The 17,561-nt window shown below is 45.4% G+C and overlaps 2 protein-coding genes across 3 annotated transcripts in view; one reads left to right on the forward strand and one right to left on the reverse strand.

Annotated features, from left to right (window-relative positions):
• Positions 1 to 3,326: 3,326 nt before the first annotated feature.
• LOC129045167 (OTU domain-containing protein 5-like) lies at positions 3,327 to 6,242 on the reverse strand. The gene is made up of 2 exons (XM_054503525.1): positions 6,149 to 6,242; positions 3,327 to 6,055 (listed from the first exon to the last, which is right to left on the reverse strand). The coding sequence occupies exon 2, from the start codon at positions 5,810 to 5,812 to the stop codon at positions 5,285 to 5,287; it is 528 nt and encodes a 175-aa protein (XP_054359500.1). The 5' UTR covers positions 5,813 to 6,055; positions 6,149 to 6,242; the 3' UTR covers positions 3,327 to 5,284.
• The window catches only part of GLRX3 (glutaredoxin 3), a 44,646-nt gene continuing 30,417 nt past the window's right edge, over positions 3,333 to 17,561 (forward strand). For both annotated transcript variants that reach the window (XM_054503522.2, XM_054503524.2), the window contains exons 1-2: positions 3,333 to 5,325; positions 13,657 to 13,765. In XM_054503522.2, coding sequence (XP_054359497.1) covers positions 4,997 to 5,325; positions 13,657 to 13,765 — 438 coding nt within the window. In that variant the 5' untranslated portion in view covers positions 3,333 to 4,996. The remainder of the gene's footprint in view (positions 5,326 to 13,656; positions 13,766 to 17,561) is intronic.

Genomic DNA, 17,561 nt, shown 5'->3' on the forward strand with positions numbered 1-17,561 from the left:
AACATCAGAGCTAGAGCTAGGAGGAGGTCATCTGCTGCCCCTAGGCCTCTTGATATCAACAGTGACAACACAGGCTCAGGAAAACAGAACCCTAGATAGAATGAGGCCTCAGCTATAGGCTCAGAAGCAAAAGTTTTTCTCTGACCTTCTCCTGCCCTCCTGTCCCTGCCCGTCATTCTCCTCTGAGGCTAGCCAGAGAAACTAGAATCCCTCTTCCCTTAGGCACGTCATAGAAACCAGAACCCCTTTCCCCCAAATAATTACTCTAACTCCCTGTGCCCCAACACCCGAAAATCCAAAATTCTCCATGCTACCTAACACACCATATGCTATATCGAGGTCAGCTAAATAAGCTGACCCCACCTTTCCTATGTAAAAACACAGAACCCAACACCCCACCTTTTCTCTGTTAAAAACTGGCCACAGGCCAGACATGGTGGTTCACGCCTGTAATCCCAACACTTTGGGAGGCCAAGGCAGGTGGATCACTTGAGGTCAGGAGCTCAAGACCAGCCTGGCCAATGTGATAAAACCCCATCTCTACTGAAAATACAAAAAATTAGCCTGGTGTGGTGGCGCATGCCTGTAATCACAGCTACTCGGGAAGCTGAGGCAGGAGAATTACTTGAACCTGGGAGGTGGTGGTTGCAGTGAGCTGAGATCATGCCACTGCACCCTAGCCTGGGTGGCAGAGCGAGACCCCATCTCAAAAACAAACAAATAAACAAAAAAACTGGCCAAAAAGAAATGTTCTGACCTATCTTGCTTGAGTGTAGTTCATAAGACCCCATTCCAGAGAGGGTCTTGCTCCTTTACCCAGAAGGAAGGAGGCTGCACAGAGCCCAGGAGGAATCTCAACACCAGACCGGCCTTGCTGGCTTCTCCCAGTCAGTTCTTTTTAAAAGACAAAACACAAAGTCATATTTATTAGCGTTGTCCACAGTCAGCAATGGTGACCTTCTTGCTGGTCTTGCCATTTCTGGACCCTTATGCCTTCTTTCATCTTGCCAAAGACCACATGCTCGCCATGCAAACACTGAGTCTCGGCAGTGCAGATGCAAAACTGGGAACCCTACGTGTTGGGTCCAGCATTTGCCTGGGACAACATGCTGGGACCTGTATGCTTCAGGCTACAGTTTTCATCATCAATGCCACCAGTGCCATTACGGCGTGTGAAGCCACCACCCTAACACATAAACCCTGGAATAATCCTGTGAAAGCAGGAAAACTTACGACAAAATCCTTTTCCTCCAGTGCTCAGAGCATGCAAGTGTTCTGCTGTCTTTGGAATCTTGTCTGCAAACAGCTTGAAGGGCCGTTTGATGGCCCCAGGGCTTGCCATTGATGGCCATGTTGAAGAACATGGTGGGATTGACCATGGCTGGTAGCAGGGGGTTCCGGGGGGCGTCAGCATCTGCAAAGTCCCCAGTGAGTTCTGCTAGCATAAGAGCATACCCATTTTCTCCAATCGTATTTCTACATAACTCTCCATACTTTGTTGAACCTAAGCATAAAAATGGACAGTTTTCCCTGTATCTTTGAGTCTTCACGTGTCACGTGAAACTGTGATCAAATAAATTTGTATATCTTTTCTCCTATTAATCTGCCTTTTGTCAGTGATTTTCAGCAAACCATCAGAGGGCTAAGGAGAAGCTTTCCTGTGGCCCCTACAATAATAAACTACAAAAAGGGCGGAAATGGAAGTGTTATCTAGGAGTTTTCATAGCATTTTTTTAAAAGAGTCTACTCTGCAACTGGTTTGTGCCACTTTCAGCAAATTCCATTTAAAAGAAAAATCAGCGGGCTGGGCGCAGTGGCTCACTCCTGTAATCCCAGCACTTTGGGAGGCCGAGGCGGGCGGATCATGAGGTCAGGAGATCGAGACCATCCTGGCTAACACGGTGAAACTCCATCTCTACTAAAAATACAAAAAATTAGCCGGGCGTGGTGGCGGGTGCCTCTATTCCTAGCTACTTGGGAGGCTGAGGCAGGAGAATGGCATGAACCTGGGAGGCGGAGCTTGCGGTGAGCCGAGATTGCGCTACTGCACTCCAGTCTGGGTGACAGAGCAAGACTCCATTTCAAAAAATAAAATAAAATAAAATAAAAAATAAAAGAAAAATCAGCATTTATAAAACAGCCACATTTGAGGGGTGATTACTGCTTTTTTTTTTTGAAAAGGATTCACTATAGCACATTTCCCCTGTGCAATACAATTTCATTATTTTTTAAATGTCAAAAGCAGTCCATGCTATTGGAAAACAAGCAAATAACACAAAGAAGTGTGTAAGTCAAAGTGAAGGGCCTCCCTTTAGCTCTCCTCTGTTTCTGCTCTCTGGAGGCAAGCTCTGATAATAATTTGGGGAGCATCCTTCTGGAGACTCTTTTCTATGCACCATTCACTGATATAGTTATATGTTTTATTTACATTCAATTCCACTTAAAAGTGATAATCACAGGCCGGGCACAGTGGCTCACGCCTGCAATCCCAGCACTTTGGGAAGCCAAGGCGGGCGGATCACCTGAGGTCAGGAGTTCGAGACTAGCCTGACCAACATGGAGAAACCCTGTGTCTACTAAAAATACAAAATTAGGTGGGCGTGGTGGCGCACACCTGTAATCCCAGCTACTTGGGAGGCTGAGGCAGGAGAATCGCTTGAACCCGGGAGGCGGAGGTTGCGGTGAGCCGACATCACGACATTGCACTCCAGCCTGGCCAACAGGAGCAAAACTCCATTTCAAAGAAAGAAAGGAAAAGAAAAAAAATGATAACCAGAATGTGTATCTTGTTTTATGACATGGTATCTTTTTCTTTTTTTTGACATGGTGTCTTTTTTCCTTCCTATTGCATTCGTTTCATAGTAAACTTTAAAGTCTTATTTACATTGTTTTTAACTAAACTTTTTAGTTTAAAACAACTATAGATTCACATGCAGTTGTAAGAAATAATACAGATCCTGTGTACACTTTCTTCCAATGACAACACCTTGCAAAACTGTAATACTACAACCAGGATGTTGATATTTATAAACAATCCACTGATCATTTTCAGATTTTCCCAGTTTTACTTGTACTCGTGCACGCGTGCATGCGTGTGTGTGTGTGTGTGTGTGTGTAGTTTGTTTTTGTTTTTGTTTTTGTTTTTGAGACAGGGTCTTGCTCTGTCGCCCAGGTTAGTGGGCAGTAGCAGTGGCAGGATCATGGTTCACTGCAGCCTCCAACTCCCAGGCTCAAGTGATCTTCTCACCTCAGCCTCTCACCTACCTGGGACCACAGGTGTGAGCCACCATGCCTGATTCATTTTTTTTTTTTTTTTTTTTTTTTTTGTAGAGACTGGGTCTTCCTATGTTGCCTCGCTGGTCTCCAACTCCTCGGCTCAAGTGATCCTCCTGCCTGGGGTTTCCAAATTGTTGGGATTACAGGTGTGAGTCAGAGCGCCCAGCCAAGTTCTATACAATTTTGTCATGTTTAGTTTGTGTTCCCACCACCACAGGCAAGATACGAAATGCTTCCTCATCATTCTCCTGTTGCATTTTAAATAACACAATTTACCGTGTTCAATACCATGTATTTCTCCAGGTGAGGTATACATGTGACAGGCTCCAAAAGGCCACTTTTAATCACCACAGTAGTGCTGCCCAAGAAAATTCAAGGGCCACGAATGCAAGTTGCCTATTAAATTAGACATTTCTCAGGAGCCAAAGGTAAAAGAGGCCAATTTAAATAATATATTTCAGAAAACCCAATATATCCAAATATCCTCATTTCAACATGTAATCAATGTAAAAAGTATGAATGATATGCTACTTTTCTCGTATGAAGTCTTTGCAATCCAGTGAGCCTGGTCCTCTGGCAGCTGTTAGCACGGAGTGAGCATCTCCTATGTGTCTGACTCCTGCCCTTTAAGAACACAGGCCAATGGAGGACAAGCACAGTTCTAGAACAGAAGACAGGCCACGGTAGAAGCAAGCAAAGGGGGCCTGGGAACACCTGGCTAGTAGGGAAGGCTCTGTGGGGGCTTGGCCTCAAAGCCCAGGGACAGCAGGGGGACCAACCAGAAGGAGCCCCAAGTGTCTGGGTGGGAGCGATGGTGTTCCCTGAGATGGGAACCAAGAGGAGAGGCACTTTGGAGGGAAGGCCCAGTGTGGTTTGGGGATATCCAATAAAAGATAGCCCCTCCTCAAAGTTAATGGATGCTAGGCTCTGGGGTGCAGGGGAGGGTTCTGGGCTTGCTATTGAGGTTTCCCTGGAGGTTGATGTCACTGGGGGCATGGAGATTACTCAGGCCAGAAAGTGCGTGGGAAGCATGGGGAGTGGGGTACAGAGTACACCACATGGAGAGCCAACATCAGGGCGATTCCCAAGGGAGAAAGACAAGCCAGGGATCACCCAAGGAGGCCAGGTGGGAGGAGTGCAGGGATCTTGGAGCCAGGCCCCCAACCCAGTGGACCCACCCAGCCCCTTCTGTTCTGAGGTTACAATGGGTGATGGCTCGGTGGGGCTGCAATGAGCGGTGGCACGCGCGGAGGGCCAGGGGAGGAGGGACGCGCTGTAGGCTCCGGGTTCAGGTCCCTGGACTGAATTGGAAGCACCGTGTCTGTGTTGAAGTTCAAGATCTACCACTTCTGTTCCCAGACCTCCCTGTTCTTCCTCACCTTTATGCAATTTCATTTTTGATAATTTCAGCTTCCTAAATGTACACATCTGACTTCACTTTTCACTCACATGTCTCACCCCCACCCCTCCACCGGCCCCTTCTCACTATTACAGACCCAGGAGACACAGGAAGTGCAAGGAAGGCCTGGAGCCCCAAAAGCCAGGAGCCTCAGGAGTCAGGTGTCCTGACAGACAGGAATCCTGACACCCAGGAACCCCAAGAGCCAGAAGCCTCTACCACCAGGAGCCCTGACAGCAAGGAATCTACTACAGCCAGAAGCCCTTATAACCGGGAACCTCCATAGCCAGGATCCCCTACAGCCAGGGAGCCCCGACAGCCATGAACCCCGGGAGCCAGGAGGCCCGCAGCGGAGTGCCCAGACTTGGCAGAGTCGGAACCCCCCGGCGGGATCCGGGATCCCGAGCCCACCTCCGCGGCCCCTTCTGCGATTTCTCAGGCTCTGCTGCCTCAGCACAGGCAGAGGCGGGGCTTTCCCTCGCGCAGCCGCTCAGCTCTCCGCGGCCCCGCCCACATCCGGCCGCCGGCACTGGATTGCTCCTGTCTGGCGGCGGCAGCATGGCGGCGGGGGCGGCTGAGGCAGCTGTAGCGGCCGTGGAGGAGGTCGGCTCAGCCGGGCAGTTTGAGGAGCTGCTGCGCCTCAAAGCCAAGTAAGCGGGGCGGCCAGCGGCAGGAGTGAGGAGCCGGAACGGAAGCGGCCGCGAGACCGGGCCGGTGTGGGGCGGCGGGTGGCCCAGCCTGGCTCTTTGGCGCCCGGCTCCCTTCGGCCTCGGGGGACCGGGCCCGGCGCCACCGGTAGACTCCCCCGAGCCTCCGCGTGAGTGGCCCGAGCCGCGGGTTCCCAGCCCCGGAACAGCGAGCAGGGCGCGAGGCTCGCCTCGCAGCCCCGGCCCCAGCCCTGGCTCCGACCCCGACGGCTGTCCAAGCCCGGGGGACGCGACCTTCCCGGCCTCTGGCCGGGGCGGCCCCGCCGCAGGACGGAGGCGGTGGTGACTCAGCCGTGCCGCAGTGGCGGGGCGGGGGACGGGGCGGCGCGGAGACCCCGGCCCTCCGCGCCACGGAGCGGGGACCCACGGCTGCGGGCTCCACCTTTCCTGTGCCCGCCGGGAGGGAGCGGCAGGCTCGGCGTCGGCCCATTGCTCTTCAGCCTCCCTTCAGGAACGCCCCTGTCACAGGAAGAGCGGCCGGGGAAGGCCCCGCTGCATTAGCTAGGCCTGGCTGCATTTTGAAGTCAGCCTTTAAAGTTTGTTGGTCAGCAGGTAGCCTCAGTCTTCAGACTTAACCTGTTGCCGGAGACAGAGATTTCCTGTTCCGTGAACTGGTGTAGTGAGAGTCTGTTCAGATTTGGCGCCGGTGTCAAGTCTTCAATCCCTGGGAGGACTACAAAAGGAGATCCATAGGAATGCATAGAAAACGTTTTCTGGGTGGACTAGAAGCTCTGAACTGCAAGCATGCTTACGAGTAAATGCTTACTAGCCTGCGTGCCTTCAGGGAAAGGTCTGCACGTGGACTCTCCGTGATAATACCGCCTCACATTGTAGACTACTCCAAGGACTGAGTTGTTCTCTTAGTTGTATTGTTAGCGGTTGTTATGGGAACTCTTACGTCGGGTTGCCTGGGATCCAGTCCCACCGCAGCCACTCACTAGCCATGTAACCCCTGGGCACGTTTCATACCCAAGCCTCAGTTTCCCAACGGTGACATAGATTAGCACCTGTTAGTACCTCAGGGTTGTTGTGAGGGTTAAATGAGATGACGTATGTAAAATACAATTAATACAATGCCTAGTATGCAGGAAGCACTCAGTAGATGTTGGCCCTTAGTATTTCAGTAGGAAGTAGAATGGTTCATGGAATTCACAGGCAAAAAGCTTTGTTTTGTTTTGTTTTTGAGACAGGGTCTGGCTCTGTCACCCAGGCTGCAGTGTAGTGAAGCGATCACGATCACGGCTCCCTGCAGCCTCCGCCTCCCAGGCTCAAGTGATTCACCCACCTCATCCTCCCGGGTAGCTGGGACCACAGGTGCTCACCACCACGTCCGGCTAATTTTTATATTTTTTTATAGAGACGAGGTCTCGCCGTGTTGCCCAGCCTCGTCTCGACCTTCTGGACTCAAGCGATCTGCCCTCCTCAGCCTCCCAAAGGGTGTTGGGATTACAGGTGTGAGCTACCACGTCCGGCCAAAAATGCTTATTGATCTAAATTTTGTTTTGTTTGTTTTCGAGACAGGCTGTTGCTCCGTTGCCCAGGCTGAGTGCAGTGGCGTGATCTCGGCTCACTGCAGCCTCTACCTCCTGGGTTCAAGCGATCCTCCCACCTCAGTCTCCTGAGTATCTGGGACTACACGTGCGGTCCACCACGCTGGGCTAATTTGTGTATTTTTCGTAGAGGCAGGGTTTCCTCATGTTGCCCAGGCTGGTCTCTGGAACTCCTGAGCTCAAGTGATTCGCCTGCCCCGGCCTTGTAAAGTATCGGGATTACGGTCTTGAGCCCCTGTGACCTTCCCTGTTGATCTAAATTGAGTGAAATTTTGCTGACTGAATTTGAATTAGAGGCAAGTAGTACTCTGACTTTGCAATGGAGAGTGCAGGTGAGATGGGGTGTTGCTTTTGGAAATGGGGAGGGGTGAGAGTTACTGACTAATGGTTAGAAATGCTTTATGGGGGTGATGAAATTAAAGTGTTATTTAAACAGCTCTTTAGGCATTTCAGGTTTACCTGGGAAATTGTTAAGGAAAAAAGCGGGGGTTGGGATGGGACATGTGACATTTATTCGCTGATGGAAGCTGAGCTCTGACTCATCCAGTACAGATCAGCACAATCACGGGAGTCACCAGAAGTGGCCTCTTGAAATGAGCAGGTCTTGTGTGGACCTGCCCTAAGTAAACGTTTTGCAATTTACCATCACCTGAAAAGACTGTTTTGTCTATGTGTTTTATATGTTTGTTTTAAATGCTTCATGTTTTAAAAAGTCTTTAAACTATCAAAATGAATAAAGTTTTTTTTTTTTGGAGACAGAGTTTCTCTCTGTTGCCCAGGCTGGAGTGGAGTGCAGTGGCACAGTCTTGACTCACTGCAACCTCCGCCTCACGGGTTCACATGATTCTCCTGCCTCAGCCTTCCGAGTAGCTGGGATTACAGGTGCCCACCACGACGCCTGGCTAATTTTTGCATTTTTAGTAGAGATGGGTTTCACCATGTTGGCCAGGCTGGTCTCCAACTCCTGACCTCAGGTGATGGGCCCGCTTCCCAGCGTGCTGGGATTACAGGCATGAGCCACTGCGCCCGGCCAAAATGGATAAAAGTTTAAATGTAAATACCATTTGGATGTATCTTTGCCACTGGCCTGTACTTGAAATGACCCAGGAAACAATGTACACTTTCCTTAGTGACTAGTTTAAACGGACACATGATAAATGATGTGTGGCATCTGGGGAAGGAGCAAATTTCTGCAGCTTTTTTGGTGAAGATGGAGACATTGAAGGATATTATGGTGGCTCACACCAGCAAACCCAGCACTTTGGGAGGATGGCTTGAGGCCAGGAGTTTGAGACTAGCTTGAACAACATAGTGAGAACCCATCTCTACAAAAAATAAAAAAAGTAGCCAGGCATGGTGATGCATACCTGTAGTCCCCAGCTACTCAGGAGGCTGAGGTGGGAGGATTGTTTGAGCCCAGGAGTTCCAAGCTGCGGTGAGCTATGATCCTGCCACTGTACTCCAGCCTGGGTGACAGAGTGAGACCCTGTCTCAAAAAACAAACAAAAAGTGCCCGAATTTTAGTACTTGTGTTGATGTAATAATTATAAATCTACTTTCCAAATCATGGCTTCTCCAATTTTAAAATTTGACATAAATTGAAATTTTTTTCTTTTAAGTAGTTGAATCAGATATTTACATAAGTTGCTGAAATCTCAGCTGGTTTGTACAATGGGGTTATTAATATCCATTTGCAGAGTAATTAAGCAGGTTTAGTATATGATATGTTTAATAAGCAGTAGCTGGTATTATCTGCAGATGAATGTAGCAGAATACTATAGTAATTGAAAAACAACTATTTGCTGATGAAGAGCTGAAGTTTATTACATTGTCTAAAGTTACATTACTCAGGATTTGAATGTGGTTTTTGTCTGATGGTTTTTCTCCAACAATGCTCCAGGCATATGGGGCTATCCATTAAGATGGAAAGAATACTGTAACGTATAATCCAAAAGGGGATAACGTTTATATTTGTTTCAGATATAGTATGTCCTTATAATATTGGACATTATGTGCTTAATTGAGAAATGGAAGGTAAGCATTAAATAGGAGAATATTGTGGATAATTTCAGTTAACTAACAATATCATGTTGTAATGTTTTCGAATGTTGTATATTTTTGTTTCATCTTCTCGGCATCCCGGAGTGTTGGTCGTTGCTATTTTACGGATGTAGAAGTTAAATTACTCTTCAAAGCCGTGTTGGTAATAATGGAACTGAGATGAGTTCAGTTTCTATGGCATATACTTTCTTTTCTTTTTTACTTATTTGGGCTCATACTGTTATAAAGTTTGGTAACCTACTTTGATTTTTGAAAAACGTAGTTATATTAGTATTTTCCTGTGGCATTGAAAGTTCTTCGAAAATTTGATTTGTAATGGCTTTATAATATTTTCTTATGACCATTTAAAAACTATTATTGAGCATCAGAAATTTTTCTGATTTGCTATGTAAAATAGTGGGAAAATATCCATATACAGAAAATCTTTGTCTCTTAATTACTTCCTTAGGATTCATACTTATGTGTAAGAAATTTCTGAAAGGTCCCAATTTAATTTTTACCAGCAGGACATGAAAGTACTTCTCGTCATCCTTTTTATCATTGAATATTATGATTTAAACAGTCCTTTTGTTGGCTGGGCACGGTGGCTCATGCCTGTAATCCCAGCACTTTGAGAGGCGAATGCAGGCAGATTGATTGCTTGAGCCCAGGAGTTTGAGACCAGCCTGGGCATTGGCCAAAGCCCAACTTTACAAAGAACAAAGTATGCCTGTAGTCTGGGAGGCTGAGGTGGGAAGATCACCTGAGCCCAGGAAGTCGAGGCTGCACTTGCCTCGCACTCCAGACTGGGCATTAGAGTAAGACCCTGTCTCAAAAAAAGAAAAAAAAAATTTTTTTGGGTCAATTTGGTGGAAAATGGTATCCCAGCTTTAAAAACAAATTGAAGTATTACATACAGTAACAAAATGCACAGATCTTAATTGTCAGATGTGGTGAATTTTCACAATTGTATACACACCAATAACCACCATTCACAGGAAGACTATAGAACCCAGGAAGTTTTCTATCCCCTTTAGCCAAACGACTGATTTCTTACTGTCACTGTAGATGAGTTTTCCCTGCTCTTGGACTTTGTGTGAGTGCAATCATGCAGTTCTTTGTCTGTGACATCTTTTGCTCACATATTTTTGAGCTTCATCTGTGTCATTGCTTGTGTCTGTAGTTGGTTCCTTTTTACTGCTAAGTTACATTCCATTGTATGAATGTCTATCACTTTCTCCTATTGGCGGACATTTGGCTAATTTCCAGTTTTGAGTTATTATGTATAGGGCTGCTGTGAGCATTCTTGCATGAGGCCTCTGTGAACCTCTGTTTTGTTCTTGCCGTCCTTAGGCAATGGACAAAAAAGCCTCCCTGGATCCTCTTCATTGCTGGAGGCTATGGTGGGCAGAGGCTCCTGAGGGAGAGTTTTGAGGGGTCAGGCCTGTGGTCTAGTTTTAGGGCCAGAATTCAGTTCCAGGGCCCCAGACAACTGCAAGGAAGACTGAAAAATGTAATCTAGCTGAATGCACAGGAGGAAGATGAAACAGTGCTTGATTGAAACAGCACAGTCTCTGCCGTGGATCTGAGGCCCCACCTACTCAACCATTGAAGCTGCTGAGTTGTGCTAGATGCAAATTAACACCCAGTGACTAGGAGCTCCTACAATGTGTCCTTCCCTGCCTTAGGTGGGTCTTTATTTGGAGCTTCCTGCTTTCCTTTTGTGTGCCTGTAGACACTCTCCCTTCATCAGTCCTACCAGTGGTCTCTGCCCTCTGTTTTCCTATGCTTTGATAAAATGACCTTGCTTCCCACCTGAGAGAAAACAGGATTTCAAGTAGCATCTCCCCGAGCCCTCCTTCCACTCCCACCTCTCCCAACACCATTTATTTGTAGCCTTACCCATTCTTAATTCCTTGGCTCCTGACTCAGAGGAGACTGCCTTCTTCTTCAAGGTAAGCTCTTCTCTGCTCTGCATTTCCCCTCTCCTGCCTCTTCTGAGTCCTTGCATCCTCACCTATCTTGTGTCTACGGCCCTTCTTCTCCATTTGCACTATCCCCTGGTAAAGTAAACATATGAGGATTTTCTTGTATTAAAAAAGCCCATCCCTTGATTTTGTCTTTTCCTCTGCCTGTATAGATCTCTTAGAGTAGATCTCTGCTTCCTCATCTTCACTTCAGTCCTCAGTGGACTGCAGTCTGACCTGCGCTTCTGCTATTCCATTGAAGGTACTCTCTCTGTTAGTTGCCCTTTCCCGCTGCGTTGTATGATTGTCACTTCCTCTTGACACTCTTCTCTTGACTTCTGTGCTACCCTTTAATCTTCCAGTACCGCCCTAGGACCCCTTCTCTGCTTTACTACATGAGTTCCTTCTCCTCCATCTGTTGTAACTTAATGTTGATAAGCCCCCTGAGGCGCTGACCTTGGGTCTCCTCTGTGTCCCTCTGTATCCCTTTGCGGTGTGCTGGCACTGTTCCTTTCTTGATTCCCAAATCTGTATATCGAGTGCAGACTTCTTCTCCGAGCTCTAGACATCATACTAACAACCCATTACACTTCTTTCCTCAGGTTGGCAGCTTCTGCCCTATGATTTGAGGCACAGTGCCACCACTGGCCATCAGTCTCTAAGCCGGAACTTGAGCCAGCTGTAGACGGCCTTATCTGTCACCAAATCCTGCCCCTTCTACCTTCGAAATCCTCATGCTGCTCTTTGCTTCTGCTTTCCTGACACTTTATTGTAGGCTTATTCTCTTCTCGCTGGTATTATTTGATCAGTTTTTACAGTTTGTTATTCCTTTCTTTACCCATAGGTTAGTTGTCCTTGGTTCTTTTTGCCATGGAACATATTTCTGTTCGTGATTTTTCATATTTTTTTGGGAGGTGGTGTTATACTTGAACAGAATTCCATAAAACTGAAGGATTTTTCAGTTGGATATGACCATAGATATCTTTGCCAAGATAATTTTGTATGAAAACTAGCTAAAATAGATACTGAGTTATTAATATATTCTGTGTGTTCATACTATAAATGTTTAGAATTTTTTTTTTTTAAATGGGTCTTGCTCTGTTGCCCACACTGGAGTGTAGTGGTATGATCATGGCTCACTGCAGCCTCGACCCCCTGGGCTCCAGTAATCCTTCTACCTTAGTCTGCCAAAATGCTGAGTACAGGCATGAGCCACCTTGCCTAGAAAAATCCTTTTTTTTTTTGAGACAGAGTCTTGCTCTGCCACCCAGGCTGCAGTGCAGTGGTGAGATCTCAGCTCACCGTAACCTCTGCTTCCTGGGTTCAAACAATTCTTCTGCCTCAGCCTCCTGAGTAGCTGGGATTACAGGCATGCACCAACACACCCGGCTAATTTTTTGTATTTTTAGTAGAGATGGGGTTTCACCACGTTAGCCAGGCTGGTCTCAAACTGCCGACCTCAAGTGATCTGCCTGCCTTGGCCTCCCAAAGTGCTGGGATTACAGGTGTGAGCCACTGCGCCGGGCCTAGAAAGATATTTTGTAGCATAATATTAAAAAGTATAAAAGAATGTCTTCGTGAAAAGCAGTTCTGTTCTTTTCCTTGTTTTCCACTGGCATGCCTTCATTTTCAACACTTATTGCTGTTTCTATGGTCACGGTTATGTCTCTTCATCACTATACCACATTTAAAAAGTCAATAATGATATTATTAGTAATGTGTCTACAACCATTTTTCACAAACATTGTGCCGTTAGTACAGAAGTTCAGTTTCCACTTTGCCCAGGGGTCTGAAAATATGGTTGATTTGCCTGGCTGTTTTTTGTTTTTTTCGTTTAAGTTCTGGGATACACGTGCAGGACGTGCAGGTTTCTTACCTAGGTATGCATGTGCCATGGTGGTGTGCTGCTCCTATCAACCCATCATCTAGGTTTTAAGCCCTGCATGCGTTAGGTATTTGTCCTAATGCTCTCCCTCCCCTTGCCGCCCACCCCCTGACAGGCCCTGGTGTGTGATATTCCCCTCCCTGTGTCCATGTGTTCTCATTGTTCACCTCCCACTTACGAATGAGAACATGCAGTGTTTGTTTTTCTGTTCCTGTGTTAGTTTACTGAGAATGGTGGCTTCCAGCTTCATCCATGTCCCTGCAAGGGACATGAACTCATTCCTTTTTATGACTGCATAGTATTCCGTGGTACATATGTGCCACATTTTCTTTATCTAGTCTGTCATTGACGGGCATTTGGGTTGGTTCCAAGTCTTTGATATTGTAAATAGTGCTGCAATAACATAATGTGTGACGTGTCTTTATAGTAGAATGATTTATAATCTTTTGGGTATATAACCAGTAATGGGATTGCTGGGTCAAATGGTATTTCTGGTTCTAGATCCTTGAGGAATTGCCACACTGTCTTCCACAATGGTTGAACTAATTTACACTTCCACCAACAGTGATTTACGTGACTTTTAATTGAGGTGGATGAATATTCAGATCTACTTCAAATGGGCTTCACTCGAAATATCGACTTGAAAATTTATCTGAAAGAGTCTCAAGACCTTGCAGAGTGCTTTTATATTCCAGTGTTGTATACAACAAAATTCTAGCAATATGAAAAACTTCAGACGGTTTCTTTTTTTCCTTTTTGGTAATTTATATCAGTATTTGTTTATTTCCAAAATTGGTATGATTTTAAATAAATGCGTTTAATTGATTTACAGGTCCCTCCTTGTGGTCCATTTCTGGGCACCATGGGCTCCACAGTGTGCACAGATGAACGAAGTTATGGCAGAGTTAGCTAAAGAACTCCCTCAAGTTTCATTTGTGAAGGTATTTATCTTTCCATGTCATGTCTTTTGTGAATTTAATTCTGATTTATGGGTTAGATTAGGGCTGTGTGCGGTAGCTCACGCCTGTAATCCCAGCACTTTGGGAGGCTGAGGCGGGCAGATCACCTGAGTTCAGGAGTTTGAGACCAGCCCGGCCAACATAATGAAACCCTGTCTCTACTAAAATACAAAAATTAGCTGGGCGTGGTGGCGGGTGCCTATAATCCTAGCTGTGCAGGAGGCTGAGGCAGGAGAATCTTTTGAACTCGGGAGGCAGAGGTTGCAGTGAGCCGAGATTGTGCCACTGCACTCCAGCCTGGGTGACAGAGCGAGACGCCGTCTCTAAATAAATAAATAAATAAATAATTAGATTTTATTAACTAATATAAAGATGGAGTGGTGTGGAATTCCAAATATCTATAATTGGTGTGGGATCTGTTATTTTTGCACATTATTCTTAAAAATCTTAAAATAATTTTGCTTTTTTTTATTATTATTATTTTTTATTTATTTATTTATTTATTTTTTTTTGAGACGGAGTCTCATTCTGTCGCCCAGGCTGGAGTGCACTGGCACTATCTCGGCTCACTGCAACCTCTGCCTCCCCGGTTTAAGCGATTTTCCTGCCTCAGTCTCCCATGTAGCTGGGACTACAGGCACATGCCACCACACCCAGCTAATTTTTTGTATTTTTAGTAGAGACGAGGTTTCACTACCTTAGCCAGGATGGTCTTGGTCTCCTGACCTCGTGATCTGCCCGCCTTGGCCTCCCAAAGTACTGTGATTAGGCGTGAGCCACCGCGCCCGGCCAAATGTACACTTTTCCTTGATCATCCTCGGGTGTGGGGCATGACTACCAAATGTCAAGGTGGCTGTCGGCTGGAGTTTTGGAGAGCACAGGCAGACAAGTTAGTTCCCTGTGGGTAACTGTGGTTTTAAGGCATTTAAAATAGTAACACAGATTATGTCATTGAAAAGCTAGGTGTGCTGTGGAAAATAATTCAGGAAAGGGTATGTAAACGCTGCTAGGGACCAGGGAACAGGAAGTTGCTATCTTAGTTTAGATGAAGGCAGACTTACAGGAGAAGGTGAAAGTCTTTCTAACCTGTTCAGAATGCAGAGGAAGATGGAAGCCAGTCAGTCTCTTCCTTGCCTCTTTTGTTTTTCACTCTGGTTTTGTGTGCTCCTACATTCCTCCTGTCTCTCTTGAGTGGATGAGTGCTAGGAAAGCCGCAGTGTTGACTGTGGATTAACTCAATTGGTTTAGCACATTAAAGATATTATTCAGGGTTTAGTATTGGTTTAGGCAGTACTGGTTTAGGGCCAAAATATGTGTTGAGAGTCTTAGAAATGAATTATCAGGAGGGGAGGTGCACCTTGTATTCCAAAGCCTGAATCCTTAAGATTTAAAAATCAAATGAAAAACCAAAGTCTTATTTTTTAAAACAAGAATCTGTGAGTTCAGAGTACATGTTACCCAATATACTCATATATGGGGTTAAAAATAACATCAACTGTATTGGTCTCTTTTTATGTAAACTGAAAACACAGAATTCTGACAGGATAATTCATTCGTATAGTAGGTGATAAAATTTTCAGGAGGCTTCTGTATAAATAAGTTTGCTTTGAATAGGTATTATACTCAGATGGCTCAAAATTCCAAACAGTATAGAAAAGTGTCCGTTGAGAAGGCTCACCCCGTTCCTCCGTTGTCACCCTTGTGTCCCACCACATAAGTAACTGCTTGTATTAATTTTGTATGAATCCTTCTAGTGTTTCTTTATGCAAATAGGGCAGATGTGAATATAGTGATTAGCTTTTTAAAATTTAAGGACTTATTTAAAATTCCAATGAAATGTATAATGTAACTTTAGAGTGTAACCCTAAAATGTCCAATATAAATAATAGAAGGGGCATTAAAACTGCATGTTTGGTCAGTGATAAAAGATAATGATTACAAGTGAAATGAATGATTAAACATTTCAATCATAAGATTAATCAAGATGATGTAATTGTTCTAAGTCTGCTTTTATGTGTATCATGTTACTGGTTTAGGTAACACATTGTTCTTAGCTGCTGTCTGAATGATTTATTTAAAGTGACTATAGAATTACTTCTCACATTGGTACCAGACTTGGCAGTGAGATTTTAAGTTGTTCAAGTGCTTAAGTATCTCTGTGAGCCAAAGGTTGGAGGAGACCTCAGCGATTTTGGGTTGTGGGGGATACCTGAGCCTGACTGCACCTGCCACTCATGAGGATGATGACAGCGTAAGATTGGTCATTCTTCCAGGAGTCATCACTTTCCAGAAATTCACTCTATAACACAGTTTTTCTTTGATTAGCCATCATTAAGGGCAAAGGTACTTCGCATGGCATTTATAAGGCAGCTAATTAAAAGGCACTTGCCAGTCAATAGTAAGCAAAAGAGAAGCGGAATGAGAGATCATTGTTCTTTCCCAGTAAGAGAGGCATGCAGGCTGGGCGCCATGGCTCACACCTGTAATCCCAACACCTCTTGAGGCTGAGGTGGGAGGATTGCTTGAGGCCAGGAATTCAAAACCAGCCTGATGCACATAGCAAAACCATCTCTACAAAAGAAAAACTAAAAAAGTTAGCTGTGCATGTTGGTGTGCACCTTGTAGTCCCAGTTACTTGGGAGGATAAGGCAGAGGATTCCTTGAGCCCAGGAGGTCTCAAGGCGGTCACACCACTGGGTGACATAGAGTGATACCATGTCTCAAAAAAAAAGGAATGTAGTTCATTTTAAAACAGCTTTCTTTTTGTTAATGAGAGTTTTTGGAAAATTCTAGAGTATGAACTAATGTTCTTCTGTTTCATCTTGTGTCTATTTGATTTCTTAGTCTTTTTTTTGGAGACAAGGTCTCACTCTTATTGCCCAGGCTGTAGTGCAGTGATCTTGGCTCACTGCATCCTCTACCTCCCAGGCTCAAACAATTTCCCCACCTTAGCCTCCCGAATAGCTGGGACTATAGGTGCGCACCCCCTGCCCAGCTAATTTTTGTATTTTTTATAGCGATACGGTTTCGCCATGTTGCTCAGGCTGGTCTTGAACTCATGGGCTCAAGCAGTCTTCCTACCTTGGCCTCCCAAAGTGCTTGGATTATAGATGTGAGCCACTTTGCCCTTCAGTCTTTTTTTTTTTTTTTAAAATGATAAAATAGTTTGGCATTTTTGGCTTGTGAAGTAAAGGGATCAGTTCGTTTTTGTGACTGGGATTTATAAAATCGTTTAAATAAGTGATCATAAACTAGATATTTTTAAACATTGTAAACTTTTGTGACTACCAACAATTTCTTATTTTGTAGGAGCTGGTAAAATAGAAGAGTTAGTCACCCATTTTTGGTCAGAGTAGTTAGTTTGTGCTCATTGGAATTGAATGCTGAAAGACAAGGTTTTCATATTTGTTGCATCTGAATCCCTCATTCTCTGTATTGATAAAGGTCATAAAGTGTATTTGGGGTGGGGCACAGTGGCTCACACCTGTAATCCCAGCACTTTGGGAGGTGTGAGTGGGAGGATTGTTCAAGGACAGGAGTTCGAGACCAGCCTGGGCAACATAGCGAGACTTCGTCTCTACAGAATAAAAATTTAAAAAACTAGTTGTGTACACCTGTTGCCCCAGCTGTTTGGGAGGCTGGGGTGGGAGGATTGCTTAAGTCTAGGAGTTAGAGGCTGCAGTGAGCTATGACGGTGCCACTACACTCCAGCTTGGGTGACAGAGTGAGACCTTGTCTCTTAAAAAAAAAATTAAAAAGTGCATCTGTACTCCTTTTG

Source organism: Pongo pygmaeus, chromosome 8 (assembly GCF_028885625.2).
Source record: "Pongo pygmaeus isolate AG05252 chromosome 8, NHGRI_mPonPyg2-v2.0_pri, whole genome shotgun sequence".
NCBI classification, from domain to species: Eukaryota; Metazoa; Chordata; class Mammalia; order Primates; family Hominidae; genus Pongo; species Pongo pygmaeus.

Excerpts from the sequence above, each read along its gene's own strand:
- LOC129045167 (XM_054503525.1), bottom strand. The coding sequence starts at position 5,812 with ATGGGCCGACGCCGAGCCTGCCGCTCCCTCCCGGCGGGCACAGGAAAG.